This window comes from Carassius auratus, chromosome 23, assembly GCF_003368295.1.
Source record: "Carassius auratus strain Wakin chromosome 23, ASM336829v1, whole genome shotgun sequence".
Taxonomy (NCBI): domain Eukaryota; kingdom Metazoa; phylum Chordata; class Actinopteri; order Cypriniformes; family Cyprinidae; genus Carassius; species Carassius auratus.
Genome location: NC_039265.1, coordinates 5,032,475 through 5,051,980, shown reverse-complemented (window position 1 = coordinate 5,051,980; position 19,506 = coordinate 5,032,475). Strand labels below are relative to the sequence as shown.

The 19,506-nt window shown below is 36.0% G+C and overlaps 1 protein-coding gene across 1 annotated transcript in view; it reads left to right on the top strand.

Annotated features, from left to right (window-relative positions):
• Window positions 1–19,506, top strand: part of adcy6a (adenylate cyclase 6a) — a 54,213-nt gene that overhangs the window by 20,632 nt on the left and 14,075 nt on the right. The window contains exons 4-5 of the mRNA XM_026199358.1: window positions 14,725–14,874; window positions 17,192–17,313. Of these exons, the coding sequence (XP_026055143.1) occupies window positions 14,725–14,874; window positions 17,192–17,313 (272 nt within the window). The remainder of the gene's footprint in view (window positions 1–14,724; window positions 14,875–17,191; window positions 17,314–19,506) is intronic.

Here is a 19,506-nt window from a genome sequence, read left to right as displayed (position 1 = left end):
GCCTAGCAGAACACGAGGAAATAAACTCTTCTGAATAAACATACAGTGTACAAACCCTCGCTCTTCCTCTTTCAGTTGTTTTGGTCAACATTTTGACCACACAGGCTTATCTAGTGACCAGCAGGCCTGGGTTTCTCTGACTCTGCACTTTGCTATCATGGAAGTTGCTTTATTTTGTGCCATTTGCAGGATAAGAGATTCGAGAGCGGTCTTGTATGGAGAAATATTCAAGTAAAGCTACAAGTTAGTTTAAAACACAGTGCTTAATTTAGTTGCACCATTTGTCCTTGGTTGAAAGCTGTCCAGAATTAATGTTTATTTATGATATTAAAATATTTGATCATTTAATGTATTTTAATGTCATTATTGTGGACAAAGTAGCATAGATGTTTGGATATTGGCCAAAATGTGAAAATAATTACTGAATTACTGACTATTGCTAGGTTTGGGCTATATGTTTGTCAATGTTACTGAGGATCTGCAAATCATTCCCCATCATCCACAGTCATCGCTCCTTATAGACATGGTGGTCTACACTGGACACGAAAGTTGTCGTGTGGCGTCGCGCCACATCAGCTAAAGACTGTCTAAACTGGACCCGACAAAGCGACCATTGAAAATAATTTGGAATTTGTGTCAACACGTCATAAATAGATCGCAGCAGCAGTTTACTGTCATGGATTTGTGGTATCACGCCGCGACGCATCCAGTGAAGACAGCATCACTGATTATAATGATTTCTATTGACTGATCTTCAGTTTATATATATAATGATTCCCAGTTAAAGATCAGTGGTTCTATAGTATTTTGTCGCTTGCATCCTGTGTATAGTGGGGCTCGAAAGTTTGGGAACCCTTTGCAGAATCTATGAAAATGCGAGTAATTTTCAAAAAATAAGAGAGCTCATACTAAATGCATGTTACATTTTATTTAGTACTGTCCTGAGTAAGATATTGTACATAAAAGATATTAACATTTAGTCCACAAGACAAAAAAATGCTGAAATTATTCAAATAACCCCACTCAAAGTTTGGGAACCCTTGGTTCTTAGTACTGTGTTCTGTTACCTGATGATCCTCGACTGTCTTTCTGTTTTGTGATGGTTGTGCATGAGTCCCTTGTTTGTTCTGAACAGTTAAACTGAGCAGCGTTCTTCAGAAAAATCTTTAAGGTCCTGCAGATTCTTCAGTTTTCCAGCATCTTTGCATATTTGAACCCTTTCCAGCATTGACTTTATGATTTTGAGATACATCTTATCGCACTGGGGGCATTTGAGAGACTCAAACACAACTATTTAAAAAGATTGAAACATTCACTGATGCTCCAGAAGGAAACAAGATGCATTAAGAGCTGGGGGGTGAAAACTTTTGAACACGATGAAGATGGCCAAATTTGTCTTATTTTGTTGAAATATAATTCTTTTCCATTTAGTTCTGCCCTTCGTCAGCAACAGAAGATACTTGTATGTTTCCAGGTACACAAATTAAGTATATATTGGGCAGTATTAGGTATCTATTGGCCTTAACCTTAATAATTAAAAGCTTGTACATATTGTTGCAAACCTAAATATTTAGATACATATAAATAGCTTGTTTGATTTTTACGACCTAGAAGGCATTTGATTTCATGCAGAAATATGGAAACATAGGCTATTTGAAAAAAGTGTTTGCACCATAGGATAGAATATTATGTTGTTTAGTACTTCTTGGAGAGCTTAATAACTACTCTTAAGCATTCATAAAAGAAAGTAATTAACAGTTTGTACATATTTGTGCACCCCTAAAATTGTAGTAACATGTATGAAACTTTGTACCCATTTGTAATACATCTATAGCTAAAACTTCATGATCATTAAATGTAAACTAGGCTTTGTTTTATCCCTTGTGAAATAATAATGCTGGTGTTGGTGTTATCTGATTAAAGTAAGGTTTAATCTTGGTGGCTCATTAGGTTGAAATATATGGAATATGAGGGTGGGATGGTGGGAATGTCATTGTCTCACTCATCTGGCAGAAGAATAAAGAATATGAATGGTGCGCATTGTTGCTGTTGCTCATGTCTGTGAGGGGGTGGCGGTTGAGGGTGCGGGGGGTGAGGTGGGATTTTTTTTTTTTAATGAACACAAAGCATGTGATTCACTGAAACCACATTATTCATGAGGAATTAAAGATGGTGTCCTGAATCCATCTGACCATCATTTTGTGTGTTAGTCTCAGAAGACGATCGCAAAGTAACGGCAGATCCCAAAGGTGGACAAAATAACAGAAACATTGAGCAGATAATAAAGTAAAGTTCTGTTTTTAATTTATACGTTAAATACCACAGAACATAATGTCAGCTCGTGTAGAAAACGATGTCGATTTTTTTAATTAATATTTAAGAAATTGTTTAAATTACCAATGGGGCAAGCAGTATTCTGTGTGCAATGGGAATCATGTTTTTCAAATAAAGCCAGAGTTACACTCATTTCACACACAAGCACACAGAGAAAATGCATAAAACGCAGCATGATTTGAAGTCACAAGTTTAAAGTTCGGAACTTTTATCCGTATTAGAGAGAACTGTTAACAACAGTAAACAAGAGGGAGAATGTGAGCACTATGTGTTCAGGCGCTCCTGTTCTCAGTGCTGTTAAAATAAAAGTCCCGCCTCAAACATTACGGCCAAGCAGAAAAACTTCCAGCACAATGCCGATATTTGAAAAATGCCAAATAACAGCCGATATATCGGCCTTGACGATAATCGGTCAACCACTATTATCAAATATATTCAGAGATTGATTGTTTTTGTAGATTGCTTGCTTGTCAAGGTCTGGAAGACATTTGACTTCATGCTGAAATGTGAAGTGAATTGTGTATTTTCATCATAGGTTATAGGTCTAGTTTATATTATTCTAACGGGTCTGTTGTGTTCAAAGTCACAGAGTTAACGGATTGAGCTAACTCCCCACTAAATGAATCCAAGAGCAGGAGTGATCAAACGGCGAAGAGTCGTGGATATTCAACAAAAACAATCGTTACTAATAAAAAGTACAACAAAACAAGAGAAGCAGGACCTCCAAGAAACAGTACAAAGAAAAATAGACACAAGGGTCCAAAATCTTAGACTTAAACTTTAACAGACTTAGCTTGAAACAGGTAACATAGGCTCAAGACTGAACAAAAAGGCATGGCACAAACACACTTAAATAGGGCAAGATACAGGTGTGATACATCCATAGACAGTAAAAGAAATGGACACAGCGACCCCATTGGAACTCAATTGAGACAAGTGAAGCCCATTTTTAGCGTTTTTTAGCACTTCCGTTTCTGACGCGCAGACTCAAACGAAGCTTGACGACGTCAGCAACCTGTCTGACAGATGTAAAACTTCTAGTAGCTGTGCGTGCAAACTGCCATCGTTCATCTTGCAGAGACGGCGAGCTTGAGCGGGGAGTTCTTTGGCGTGAGTGAGCAGCAGTAAGTATTCTGATTAATTATTTTGTATAGTATTTTAAAATGTAACGCCAGTACGCCATATTAAGTTAATTGCCTGCGAGCTTCTCCGCCTGTCTGTATGGTAATGCGACAGAGAGTCAAGTGGTTATGATGCATTCGTTAGCCTTATTTTTTTACAAAAACTGTTTATACGGGGCCATAATGTAACATAGAAGGTAATGGAGCCCTTTATACATTGTCGTGTATCTTTAGAAATAAATAATGGACAAACGGAGTCTTTAAAGGGGGGGTGAAATGCTCGTTTTCACTCAATATCATGTTAATCTCGAGTACCTATAGAGTAGTACTGCATCCTTCATAACTCCAAAAAGTATTTAGTTTTATTATATTCATAAGAGAAAGATAGTCTGTACCGATTTTTCCCGGAAAAACACGAGCGCCTGGAGGCGTGACGTGTGGGCGGAGCTAAAGAATCACGAGCGCCAGTTGCGTTGAGAGCATTTGGAAGCTGTGACAGCTGTGAAGGCTGAAACTGAACGAGAGCAGCAGCAGCAAGGACTCGCTCCGAGCGGGGCTCGAACCCGGGTCTCCGATGGGAGGCGGACGCACTAACAAGGAGGCAGAGATATTTTAAGCAGTTTTACTCACCGCCTGTGGTTCCAGCACACAATCGTGACCCTTTTTCGTTGGGATTGCATCATCCTTAAGAAATAAACGATACGCAAATCCGGCATCAAACTGGGCTTTGTTTGTAAAACAAGCATTTTAGAAATGCAGGGAACAAACACAAACACTTGCACAACTCCGTTGATGCTCTGTAAAAATAAACTCCATCCACTGGTCCCTTAATGCTGTTTTTTCTTTGGTAATCTGTGCAGGGTTGTCTTGCCCTGGCAACCAAAAACACACTCCTTTTGTGACTTTTCGCAACGCTCTCGCTCTGATCAGTGAAGTCTGTTGTGCTCTCAGTGCTCTGCTATACGGGAGCGCGCGCTCTTCCAGCAGACGTGCCCTTAGGACCCATATAAGGAAATTCCGCTCCATCTAACGTCACACAGAGCCATACTCGAAAAAAACTTTCCGAAACTTGTGACAAACCGGAAGGAGTATTTTTGGAACAGAAATACTCCTTCAAATGTACAACTTAATTTTTGAAACTTTGTCCATGTTTAGCATGGGAATCCAACTCTTTAACAGTGTAAAAAACTCAGTATGCATGAAATAGCATTTCACCCCCCCTTTAAACGCCTCAGATGTAAAGTTATTCGCTATCAAAGTGAGGCCAAAATGAATGGGAGTCAATGGGAATGCTAACGCAAGTGAAGTTCTGCTAAAAGATGGCAGCCCCCACCCGACTTCAACTTCCGGTCGAGTTCCTTGCCGCCTGGATGCATCAGGCATAATGAGTGGTAGTGTTCAGCAGGAGTCTGGTGAGAGGCGCCACCTGCCCACCAGGAGGAAAATAGCAGTCCAGTTAAGGGTACCTCACAATATAGTACTTCTTTGGAGTGCTTAATGACTGTTTCACAATGAGAATTTAATTGTGAATGACTTACACTATACACGAAGTGACTTACATGAGACTTTTGTAGAGATTACTGAAGTACCTGTTACTTGCCATTTCTTTATGAATTGTGAAATTTACTAGAAGATTCTGACAGAAAATTGCCATTATACTAAATGTTTTTCAGTGTACCATTATGCAAAATGAACCTCTCCACCATATTTGCCAGTTGGTAACAGGCGTTGTGGATTAAATGAATCCTTTGTCTTTTTCTTATTGTATCTGAAATCCTAAATTTAGCAAAAGGGAAAAGATGACTCATCAGCCTGTATTACTCTTTTCAATTTCTCAAGTGTCAAGGTTATGCAGCTCCATGTGTTGTCATTGGATACACACGGTTTCTGAAAAGCAATCCTGTCATAAATTCCTGCTTTGAAATGCAGGTTTGGATGATGCTGTGTCACAGAGGTGCTGAATCAATTCTCTGTTGCTTTCCGAGGCTGGGCATTCAGAAATCATCCTATTGAAAGTCTGTCAATCCCTGATCCACGTGACGCCATGTTTTGCATGTGTTTTTCCCCCTTTACTAAATAATTTAGCATTTTCTGTGAGTGATCCTTCTGCAGTGTGGACATTAATTATTTGATCTCTTTCAAACCGTTGGTTGTTGTTTTGGAAAGTCACACAACATAATGTTAATTGTCAGACCTCTTTTATAGCTGTCAGCATTAATCAACATAATGTGACTCACCTTTGCACCTGCATTGGTAATTGAGATTTAATTACTTCAGGAATAAGCTCTTTTTCCTGCAGCGTTGCTGTTCGTTTGTCAATCCCCTATATGTTCAAAATGACTTTAAAGGATAGTTCACCCAAAAATGAATGATTCGCTGACTCTCAGTTCATTCAAACCTGCATGCATCCTTTCTTATGTAAAACACTTAAATAGATGTTTAGAAGAATGTTCATGCTGCTCTTTCCCATACAATGGGAGCATTGAATTTGAAGCTGCCTAAATATGCATTTTGGACCATCAAAATGGTTGAGCCACTTGCATTAGATTGTGAATAATACTTTTAAAACTCTTACTTTAATGTTTCTTGTCTCATTTCACTATTGTGTCTGGTCACAAAATAATTTCAAAAAGCACTGGAACATTTAAAATATTCAAATTATGAATATTATTAAAGAAAGTGAATATTTTGGTAAAGTAAATATTTCATCCTGTTCAACTCATTTAGTGTGTTTAAGTTAGAATCAGAAAGGCCTGTTAGGCTAGTTAAGTTGGTTAGCTAAAGGCTATCATACAGTGCATATGTCTGCTTGAGTGCTGGGTGTCTCTGTTTGAGCCCACGAAGGCTTGACTTGGATGTGAGTGTCAGTTATTTCCCTAATCTTGCTGAACATTTAGATGATAAGAGACTAGTTCTGGTGGAGTCTCATCACTTAGTTCTGTTTGACACTGGGAGATAAGAAAAAAGAAATTATATATATATATATATATATATATATATATAGCGAGGTGCCTTGCTTGTCCCAGTGCATGAAGGGGAAAGTATGTGTATTTTCAATAGACACGCTTGAATTCAGACATTAAACCTCCAGATGCTCTACAGAGTCATCGCCGGAAACAGGAAGCAGCTCAGACCTGTTTCAGAAACTGTGTCCTATCAGTCATTGCCCTGAGAGGAAATGACTTACACATTTACTTGCAACTTTCCCATCTTCCATAGCTGGTGATTTTATTTTTTGTATTGTCAAGTATTGTAATTTCCCTACTTCTAGTGTAAAGCAAAAATAACAACCCTATGAAATATTCAATGTCATTTTATTTTACAGTGCAATTGTTTTACAATATATGGCTATTACTCTCATAGGAATAACCATAATATAAAATTGTTGCTATTATTATATTCTAATTCGTTTGGCTTCCTAAAACACCAGTGTCAATGTAATTTAGATGGAGACAGTAAATCAACAAATAAAAAGGGGGTTGAGTATGAGGTACAAGACTTTTTTCTGACTTAAGTTTCTTAGTTAAGAACATGGGTTGGAGCTCTTGATTTTGAACTCTCAAAGTGCATTAGATAGAATAATTAAACTTTAAAATGAACAAAATAAAAAAATTTCCCAATTCTTAATTTGTCTTTTTTATATTTTAAATATTGCATTAAATATCATATCGTGGACTTAATATTGTGATATAATCGTATAGTGAGATTTTGATATCGTTACATCCCTAGTAACTATTTTACATTTTAATATATTTCTAAAGCCTGTGTTAAGCCTGTGTTATGCTTTCCATGTCTGCAAGTCCGCTTTTGTCCGCTATGGTATGCGTGACATAAAAATGTGCACGGACATCTGTGTGCCTCCCATTTTTGAGTGGAATATATAAATTTTCTATATAACATTTTTATTTTGCACCTGTTGTTAATAAAGTACATTTTATATGCGTCTTAACTCAAGCTTAGTGCTTTACTGTCAAATCTGTATAAACAATAAACAAAAGAAAAATAAGAAATGAACATGTAATATTATTATTAACTAACTTATTACTTATGCACTTATTAATGCCAAACAATATTAATTTTACTTATATGACCTATATATTAATACTTCCACACACCACCCCCACCGCTACCAAATCTGCTCCTGGTGCCACCATCTGCAGAACTACAGAACTGGTGCCGCTGCTCTCAAAGTCTTGTTTTACTAAATGTGCCATGATCAAACTTTCACTGAGTTTCAATTATGGATTCAATAATGAGTTTCAATAATGGATAATGGACTTATTGCGCTTTTCCTACCTGTGACTATACGATAGGGAAAAATTTACATAAATTGGAATTTTGGGAATTTATATTAAGAGTTTCTAAAGATTTTACCAGTTTTCGTTTTGAAATGGCATGGCAATGTTAGTTTTCAGTGTGTATTAACAACCTTTGAGCAAATTTACTGTGCGATCTGAGTGGCTTTTTCCCATTTGCGAACAAATTGTCACTTAGAAAATGTAATGTGAATACAGATGATAAAACACCATGAGTTTTGCATTATTATATAGTTGGTAAAATGAAGTCATTGTATAGTCAGTGGAGGTTGGTTAAAGGACTTATGAAATGTTATTGCATTTCCCTGCTGAATAAAAAAAAAAAAAAAAAAAAAAGCTAAAACCAGCCTAAGCTGGTTGACTGATTTTAGTTGGTCATCCAGCCTGGACTTTGCTGGTCAAAGCTTTCAGCAGGCTGGTTTTAAAGGGGTTCTGACCACTTCCTTAGCTGGTCAACAGCCAGCTACAACCAGCTTGACCAAACTAAAGTTTTTTTTGGCAACAGGATAGTATAATCGTTATTAATAACCGTGACTATAATTTGAATCAAAATAATCGTGATTATCAGTTTAACCATTATCGTGCGGCCCTAAGAGGAACTTATTATCTTGTTATTTGTGAGACTGATACTCTGATGAAAACAGTGAGATATTGGCAGTTAGTAAACTGCATTTCAGCTCAGTGCTGATTTCATCAAATGATTCTCTGCAATACACATGTGCTTCATTTTACAGCATGACCATACACAATTCATTTTGCTTTTAGAAATGTAAATCTAAAATGGATGAATCCACAATAATAATATCCCTTTAAAAGTGCAGATATAACCTTGCCAATCAAATCAGAGCTTGAGATTTTGGCAAGTGTTGCGGTCATTGAATGGACTGTGGGCTGAGAGTAGTTCCTATTCATTCTGATGATGGGATCTTAGGTCATGCGAGTCTTTGGAAGGACGTTGTGAAATTTGGGCTGGAGTCGCTGAAAGAAAGTCACAGTCGTGACAGCACATGGACGGCGGGCCAACCTCACACTTCCACTACAGATGCATGATGACACCATTCCCCTGATTTCAGGATCAGTTTAGCTTTTTTGGGGGTTTGGGAAATGTGGGTTTCTCAGTAACCCTCGGCCAGCTTTGATAGTTGAATTTCTGCAGCAGAAGGTCTCCAAGGCATTAGCTCAGTGTTAAATATTCTCGCCGCTCGACTGCAGAGGTAGAACATAGTCACTAACCTTTTACATGAGTAGACAATAGCTCTGTTACGGTACCAAACCGGTCTATCGCTTTTCATCAGTACACAGTAAAAAAGCAATTCTTGAGGAAACCTTAAAAATTCAACACAATCTGAGATGCTGCATTCACACTATTATCTTAAAAAATGCCCTAAGTTACATCTAAATAATGTCCTGTGTTTGTTCAGTTTGTTCACTGAATGTAAAATACCTCATTGCAGCTACAGATTTCTTGTTCAGCAAATTTTCACTTTAAAAAATTATTATAGAATACGTTTTACAAGAATATTCGATTGCAGTCCTTCTTTAAAATGTCACATTTAATTAATTTGCCAATTCTTATTTAAGTATTTGTGAGTTTACTAGAGACTTCTGAGTGAAAAATGTTTGAAAGTAAATCCTACATAATTTTTTCATTGTAGTAGCTCAGTAAATTGAACTAACATTTTGGTAGCCTTGTGTATTTAGTTTTATTGGACACTTAATGTTTTATCTTTGTTTCTGTAGGTGCAATCACTTTACAAAGCAAAGATATGTGGGAAATAGTTCTGGAAACCGGTACACAGACCTCACTTTATTTTTAGTAATTCACAATTGTTAGGGTTTGTGACTCAAAATGTCTTGTAAACCTGCTGTGTGTATAATGCCACATTAAGTTCTTGATCAAAGTCATACATAATTTAAGAACGGTACAGTATATACCTTTTCAGATGCCATCTGTCTTTTTAAGGTTGTCATCATGTTTCCGTCACTGTCTGAACGTTCTCTCGTAATCTATTTCTGTCCCTCTCACTTCATTCTTACACTGTAAATCCCATCCAGATATTAAAGGCTTCAGTTTTCTGCACGTGGGAGCGTACTCTTTGTCAAAGCCCAGTAGTTTCATGTTTCCACAGGTTTCATTGTCCCACCCCACCCCCTTTAGTGGCATCACAGAGGACGCAAGCTGGACATAATCTGCAGTGATCATAATGGCTTTATATAATATCTGGAGCAGCTACAGGTACATAAACACAGAGCAGCGTGGAGAAAAGAGGACTGGGTCTGCAAATACAAATGATTAAAAAAAAATCACAAATACCCGGAAGTGGTGATTTAATGAATGAACAGTGAAAGTAAAAGCAAACACAAAGCAAAATCATACTTTTATTCTCCAGATTTGTCTGGGTTCTGCCTGGTTTGTGTCTTCATATTTCCTAACACAGATATAAAGAAACTTCTGGGATAAAACTATTTAAAGCAATTATCCTACTGTTCATCTCTGAAATCAGGGTTTCTGCAGGTCTTAAAGTCGTCTTAATAAACCCTTTCACAAATTACAGCCTTAAAAGGTGTTAAATCAGAGCTGACAGTCATAAAGTTATGGCATTAATGTTACGTGCACTGCAAAAAATGAATGTTATATGCAGTATTTCTATCTTTGTTTTCCAATACAAATCTATGAACATCCTTAAATCAAGATTAATTTACTTGAAAGGCAAAAGTAAGATATGACATTGTTTTCTGAGAAACTGAACAAATTAAGTGAATTTGCATATACAATTAAAACAATTATATATATATATATATATATATATATATATATATATATATATATATATATATATATATATATATTTTTTTTTTTTTTTTTTTTTTTTTTTTTTTTTTGGAAGCAAGTTTATTTTTCTGACCCATTTGGTCATGTTATAATCACAAATGACTTATTTTATATATATATATATATATATATATATATATATATATATATATATATATAACTTTTTTATGTAATGTATCATGCAATTTTGCTACTCAAGTAAATGTGTCTTAATTTATGAATTTATGACATTTGCACTAGAAAACTAGACAAAAATACAAAATACACTTTTTTTCTTTGGCAGTGGGATCAGAAGGTACAGTAAAAGTTATTTCCATATACTTTATCTGCTCTTAAAAGGGCTTTAAAAAGTCACGTTTGATAAAACCTCCAGAAACCATTGAAACTGATTCAATAAAAAGATGCACCTTGGTAAAAGTACATGCTTTGACTGTTTAATCCTTGTTTTTTGATGGCTTGCATGCTCACTTAAATGACCTTAATAACACATGAGTTCATCCACCTATAAAAGTAATTCCAAATCATCTGAAAAGACAACATTACAGCTCTAATAACAAACATTACACTGAACAACAGAAGCTGCACATTTTCATAATTACATTGGGTCGGCCCATAGACTTCCAGTGTTTTTTTTGTGGATTTTATTAGCTCTTATATTACATTCTTTGGTAATAGACATTATGTTGTTCACAGAGCTTAAGTCGTTTTACATTTCTTAGATGATCTCTTTGTCACCACACTGTGCAATAAACACTACCATGGACATTCAGAGTGAGCTGTAATCATCCTATAATTTTTATGACAGTTTCTACACGTCGCTTGTTGACTTTTACTGGAAAAAATTGGCAGACATAAAAAAGGATCTCTAAACATCGGCTTTTATGGCAAGAAATGTTCTCAGTGTCAGCGAATATGTCACTTTTGAAGCCGGTGTGTGAGAACATGCTCCGAGGGAGTCAGGAAAATATATTTATTGGATGATTTGTGAGTTGAAAGACAAAGAAAAAAGAGACAGAGGAGAAGATCGACAGAGAGTAAAGGAGTGAACGGTGTCTCTCTCGCTGTGTCCCAGCGCTTGGGATGGTTATTGCCAATAAATCTTGAGCGTGAAGGAGAGAGGTGTCAAGTTGCGCAAACAGAATGGCCAAGTGTGTGTGTGTGTGTGTGTGTGTGTGTGTGTGTAAACCCACTGACCTCGCCCTCTGGTGAAGAGCGAGCAATTAGGACCTGCCTGTGATATGAACACACAGCTGGTAACACACCGATCATAACCAATAGTCAGTTTTTTTTATGTCAAACAAATATGTTTTGTTTGTTTTTAAAATGTTCTTGAATCTATTATGGCTTGAAGATTATGAAGATATTTTTTATTTGTATTATTTATTCATTATTATTATTCAGAATGATAATAATTGTCTAAGATAGGTAATGCATTTTTATTACAGTGGATTTACAAATCATCATATTATAATAATAATTGATTAAACAGATTATTTGCATATTATGGCTGATAAAAGCATACATCACCAATGTTACAATTTTGTACTATTGTACAGAATAAATAAACATTTTGTTCTAATGTCTAAATATATAGAAATAACACAATATGCATCAAGTAAATTTAAGTATACCTGAAGATAAAATGCTTTAAAATGTTTCTCAGTTCCCTGTTTTACCTTTTGATTTACTCTGTTTTACATTTAGGTGTTATTTGTTTAAACATGTTAAACTGACTGCTCTATAAGTGTAACACTACTGTTGATGTCAACAGTCAAAACAATAAAAGCATCCATGTGCACATGCACTCTGACTCACACACACACACACACACACACATACGCACACAAACAAAACAGGCCTGGTTTTGCTTGAACAGAAACTCTAATGTAAACAGAGCTCACAGCCATCTGCCTAATGTCAGTGTGACCAGCAGGCCTCTCTCTCTCTCTCTCTCTCTCACACACACACACACACACACAGCGCTACAGCATTGCCTCTTGCATGTCCCTTTGCTTTCTCATTTCATATTCTGTGTGCAGGAGCAAAACCATTGTTTGTCAAATCTATTATTTGGTATCATGTAGAGCAGCACACAGTACAACAGTGTCTCTGCCATCACTTCAGATAAATCCTCTGTAGTTTTCAGAACAGACATACACTATCCAGTCAGCTACGAGAGGCTATTAGATTAATATGGCTGCTAATAAACCTGTCTGTTTGTAAAGTGGCAGTGAGAAATTATTTTATAGTTCATAGCTTACTTCTTATATCAAATGGTCATGTCTGATCTGGGCATTGATTGGTCGATGAGAGTGGGAGAAAGCTCATTGACTGATTACTTTTCCACCATTATTAGCTCATAATTTAGCGGCGATTGACCTCAGACTGCGCTCAGGCTCCTAAAATACATAGTTAAAGGGTTACTCCACCCCAAAATGAAAGTTTTGTCATTAAACACCTGTCCCCATCTTTTTCCAAACCAAAAAAAGCTTTGTTCGGAGTACAATTTAAGATATTTTACTGAAAACCAGGAGGCCTGTGATTGTCCCATAGACTGGCAAGTAAATAACACTGTAAAGGTGCAGAAAAGTTATAAAAGATGTCGTCAGAAAAGTAAATTTTCCATCAGTGGTTCAATCGTAAAATTATGAAGCGACAAGAATATTGTTTGTAAGCGAAGAAAACAAAACATAACAACTTTATTCAACAATTCCTTCGTCAAGTCTCCTCCGTGTCTCTACATCAGTCGAACTGCAAGGATGCGGTGTTTTCTTTCAAATCAACGCATAAATACACATAGAAACAACACATCCTTGTGGCGGTATAGACTATTTTGATGATGCTTTTCATACTTTTCTGGACCTTGACAGTGTGAGATACTTAGCAGTTTATGGGACAATCACAGGCCTCTCGGTTTTCATCCAAAATATCTTAAATTGTGTTCTGAAGAAAAAACTAAGCTTTTACGGGTTTGGAACGACATGGGGGTAAGTGATTAATGACAACATTTTCATTTTGAGGTGAAGTATCCCTTTGATGACTGAACAACTCCAAACTTGAATATTGATTATTATAGATAATACGAGACTAAATCACCATATTCAAATAATCGTTACATCACAGGAATAAATTGTATTTTATAATATATTAAAATAGTTATTTTAATTTGCAATAATATTTCACATCATTATTGTTTTTACTGTATGATTAATCAAATAAATGCAGCCTTGGTAAATATAAGAGACATTTAAAAAAGAAAAATGCACAGAATTTAATATTTCTGAACATGCCTTAATTATTAGCCATCATTATTAGATATTACCTTAAGTACATTTGCTGCATTTTACATATATTTTACTCTATTTATAGATTTTTAAAACCTTGTTTTAATTTAATTTCTTGTGTTAAACATTTAAAATGTTGGTGATTAAGTCATGGCATAATGGAATTCTTTGGCATAATTTGCCATTTCAGTATAACATTAAGACATTTTTCAAATATAATATTGTTATATGGCTGAAAAAGTAACAAGATATAATTTTAACATAACATAACATAACATTAACATTGAACTGCTTGATCTGCTTTAGCAATATTAATGTTACATTTTGACCTACTATTTTGGTTATATTTTCTCAATCAAACATTGTAATGTGCTTTGCATAGCCACGAATGGCTTTTCAACAGCCATATAATTTCTACTGGTAATTATGTAGCATATATTTCAAGATAGGCTTTTTAGGAAATAGGCCAACAAGTGTTTGATAGTGATTGTGTAGTGTTTCAGCCGAGGGTAATGGTGTGAACCGTGTGACCTGGAGTAACCCCCATCTCTCTCCTCTCATGCACCCAAAGGAAGTAACAGTGTTGGCTCTGCTTCAGGCTCCATATTTAGCTCTGTTCTGGCTCCCCTATTGTAAACTTCTCTACAGGAAGTAGCCTCTCTGGGTCAGAATTTGGCTTTCTTTTTTTCCTGTACTGCAGTTGAGTAAAGCCCTAGAGTACGACAGATGTCCCAGGATTCGACAGTGCTGAGCTAAAGCCGTTTTTGGTTGAAAGGTTCAACTGATCACTAGAGAAACATGAATGAGTCTGCTTTTCTTTTTTCTGTTCCTTTCAGCTGAGTGCAAACGTGTTGATCTTCCTGTGCACCAACATCATTGGGATCTGCACCCACTACCCAGCAGAGGTCTCTCAGAGACAAGCCTTTCAGGAGACGCGAGGCTACATCCAAGCCCGACTGCACCTGCAAAGAGAAAACCAGCAGCAGGTCAGTTCAGCGTTGAGGCCATGACATTCACCGGCACAGTTTACTAGCTATACTACTGTTCAAAAGTCATTTATTATTATTATTTTTTTTTTAATGTGTACTTTTATTTAGCAAAGGTGCATGAAAACTGATCAAAAGTGACAGTAAAGGCATTTATAATTTTTTACAAAAGATTTCTATTTTTTGGAATAAATAAATAAATAAATAAATAAAGTTTTCCAAAAATTGTAGGGGTCTCATAATATATTGTATTGATGATCATTGTGATATTTTTTATTATTTTTATTATTATTATTATATATTGATATCATCATGTTACTGATATCATACTGTAAATAATCCATCTGGTTGACACTCCAATCAAAGTAGGTTACAGTATTGCTGTAATTAACAGAATTACGGGCCAACATTTCTAAAGAATGCTTTCAGCACCTTGTTGAATCAATGCCACATAGAATTAAGGCAGTTCTGAAGACAAAAGGGGATTAAATCCTTTATATATATATATATATATATATATATATATATATATATATATATATATAGAGAGAGAGAGAGAGAGAGAGAGAGAGAGAGAGAGAGAGAGAGAGAGAGAGAGAGAGAGAGAGAGAGAGAGAGAGAGAGAGAGAGAGAGGGAGAGAGAAAGAGAGAAAAATAAATAAAATCCCTTTTTCCAGCAGATGAACACTTAAAATAAAATGATCAATATTTTGTGTTGTTGTGGACATCAGTATAGTTATGGTTATAGTTACTGTTATTAGTGTGAATAGTCCTTTACGGTTACTGTCTCATCTGTGTTTTCTTTGATTGCATGTTTTGAACAACATGTGTGAACAAAGAACGCTTCTGTGCGCTGGCGTCCTCCCACAAATTAAGGGATTTTAAACAAACACTTTTAATACATTTGCAGTTAACCAAATTAAACAATACACATTTTAATGCTATAAAAGTGTGCACATCGATAGAAATAAACAGCAGATGTTCATGGTAACAACTTCTTTAACTTGGGCCAACGCTGTTAATACACACATACATTCAACTCAATTCGTGGGCAAAATTATACACAAAAACTCTGCTCACTACAGAAAACTCATTCAGCTACAAAGAGCTCGAATCACTACAGAGAGTTCTCAATCCGCTCCGGAGAGAAAGCCTGAATGAACACGCCACCCCTTTAACCAGCTGGGCAGCCTCCAATTGACTCTCAAGCACCGCCTTAATGATGATTGACGTCAGACTCGGCCAATCACAGCAACCTGCGAGCAGAGAGAGTAAACTAGAGACGGAGAGAAGATAATGAGCACAACAACCAACACATGCAAAGTACACTAACGTGCACAGATCAATGAAAATAAAACACAAAACATGCGTGGAGCGTAACACCTAGATACACACAGCATCTCCCTGACATGACTGCTTCAACACTAACTGTGTTACTGAAACCACGCCTTCTTTCTTTGCGTTAACATCTGGGGGCATTTCGCAAATATTTCCACATGTTGATGTAGACATGTGGGGACATGTTTGAACGAGCGGTTTGAGGGGGCAGAGTCTTAATTTTGATAATGAATATATCTTTGGATATATAACTTTATATATCATCTTTGTGCATCAAGAGATTGTGACACTCCAAAGAAAAAAGGACAAATTGAAATCACTTCATATGACCCCTTTAACTGTCTTTACGTTTATTTTGAAAGAGGAAGCTCGCTATTATGGAAACGGGCGTTAGAGTTCTGAAGAGTGCTTGTGGTGTTCGGCCAATCACAATGCACTGGGTCAGCTGGCCAATCAGAGCAGACTGCGCTTGTCTGAAGGACTTAAACAACGTGTTTGAAAGAGACAGGGCATAGAGGACCTACAATAATGTACAGTATTTGAAAAATAATGTGTTTTTTGAATATTAAAGCATGCCAATATATACACAAAATAATGATCTTTAAAAAAGCATCATATGACCCCTTTAAATGGCTACTGTGCATATTTTCAACACTTTGTCAGCTGAATATCTGACACCAAGGTGTGCACCAAACAGATGGTTCTTTCACAAAATATGGCATCTGCTCTGAATCTATTGAAGCTTCAGTTCATTTTGTTAAATGGCTTCTATTCTATGTTTATAAATCTAAAATGGATGTAATAAAATAAACACTGTTGTCGACAAGCCAACAATATATATGCATTGGGATGCTGTTGTTAAGTAAAGAACAACTACATAAAGATAGGATGTTCGATCTTCAGTGAGAAGAATTGCATGCTAGTCTTTCTTTCTCACTCACACACATTCACTCTCTTCTCTCCTCTCTACAATTTTCAGGAACGCCTGTTGCTGTCTGTTTTGCCAAGACATGTCGCCATGGAAATGAAGGCTGACATCAACGCTAAAAAAGAAAACATGATGTTTCACAAGATCTACATCCAGAAGCACGACAATGTCAGGTGAGCATTGCTGTTATGTGTCAAACTCTGCCACATTAACTATGACTGGATTAGATCATGAAAAGCAATCTAATCAAGTGATCTAAGAATATTTAGGATATTATTGGTTTTATAGTATTTTTCCAACCCTCATGGCCTTAAAGTGTTAGTTGACCCTAAATGAAAAATCTGTCATTAATTACTCGACCTCATGAGTTAAACCTTATAGGCTACGGTATGATACACGAATGAATAAGCACAGCGCGATTGCCAATCAAAAATCCACGTTGCCGTCTCTGCTCATCTCTGTCTCTCAAAAACCAAACAAGCTCCCTGTCAAGAGTATAGGCTAATAATCAACTTAAATACAGATACATTTTCTACTAGGCCTACATGTTTGCTTCCTTAACTTTTGCTGGTTTGCGTGGCATATGCGCATTTATTTAGTGAAGTTCAAAATCGACTCGTTTAAATAGTTCTGCATAATGAAATCTATTCTAGTTTTGAATTAATTCATTCACTAGATGTCATGAAATCTTCCTACTTGTATGATAAATTTATTTTTTAGAAATTATTAATTTTATATTTTAGAACACTGAATAAGGCAAATGATCGAAATACAATTTTTTCCCCCATAGTTTTTCCAGACCTGCAAATTACTTAAGTGAAATACTTTTTTAACTCTGCAGGAACCGGTGAACCAAAGAAATTTGTGTTGTTTTACATAATCCTCTAAAATTACAACACCGTAACAAGTGTCCAAAGTAGCTTAATGAGTTTATGAATGAAATAAGCACAAATAAAATAGCAGAGTTTCTTTTTTCATGCATTTCCTGGAAATTACTTAAATCGATTTCCATATTTCTAAATTGCGTAGGAACCCTTACTGTTTTAATTCAGATACTTAAATATCAATTTATTGGATCACGAAAGGTCCCCAAGCTGGGACTCACGTTGCTCGAAGCACAACCGCACTACATCTCGAAGCACTGCCTATACTGTTAGAAGATGTTTAAATAGGCTAAATGTTATAATCATAAAAAAATATATATACATGTAAAACCGTTATTCAAATACTGTACGAAGTCCTGGTTCAAGCTCCGCCTACTTCCGGTTTTATCTTAATATAGTGTGATTGTGATTGATACAGATACAAATACTGGCTTCGCTGCACACCCCTAGTTAGGATTCATACTCTCTAACCACTAGGCAACGACTTCCCCAGTCTTAGTCCATGTGACATCTTAGTCTTAATCTTAGTCCATGTAACATCAGTGGCTCAACTTCAGTTTTGCGATGCTACGAGAATACTTTTTTTTTTTTTTTTTGCGCAAAGAAAACAAAAATAATATAATTTCCTCAACCATTCTTCTCCCCTGAGTTACGTTGTCTGCCATTTTGTAGAGTACCGAAAGAATGTATTGGATGTTATCAGCGTTGTTTACATTCTGGGGAGAAAGCACGTGCATGAACATAATTTGCGTAATAAGCATTGTATACGCTCGTAAATGGCGAAAGATGTAACTCAGGGGAGAAGTATAGTTGAGTAAATTATGCTATTTTTGTTTTCTTTGTAGACACAAAAAAAGTATTCTTGTATGATCACAAAACTGAAGTTGAGCCACTGATGTCAAATGGACTATTTTACCGATGTATTTACTACATTTCTGGCCCTGGGAACAGTTCAGTTGCGTTGCATGTAGGGTCAGAAAGTTCTCAGATTTCATTTAAAAAATCTTAATTTTATCTTAATATCTTAAACGGGTTTGGAATGACATGAGGGTGAGTAATTAATGACGTAATTTTCATTTTGGGGTGAACTAACCTTTTAATGACATAAACACAAAATGACAAGTTTCAAGTGAGATTATGTGGTGAAAAGAATTATTCTTAATTGATTGACCATAATTTTATTGAGAAAGTAAATAGTCAGTTTTTACATTTGTAAACTTCATATGGGATAATAATTTGTCTCAATAGTTTTTCTTTCTTTTTTTTAAGCACTTTTACAACCAGCTGATCCTTCGATTATTTGTGTTAGACTTTAGCTAAAGTTGTTCACCTGCTTTTTGTCATCTCCTGTGTCCGTGTGGCCGTTTCTTTGTTTATTTTTCACTCTTCAAATTGATCTCTTCTTTCTCTTTCACTCTTTTCTTCTATGCTTTAGCTCTGGGAACTCGTAATAGGAGCAGTGGGGCTTTTCTTTTGAAATGT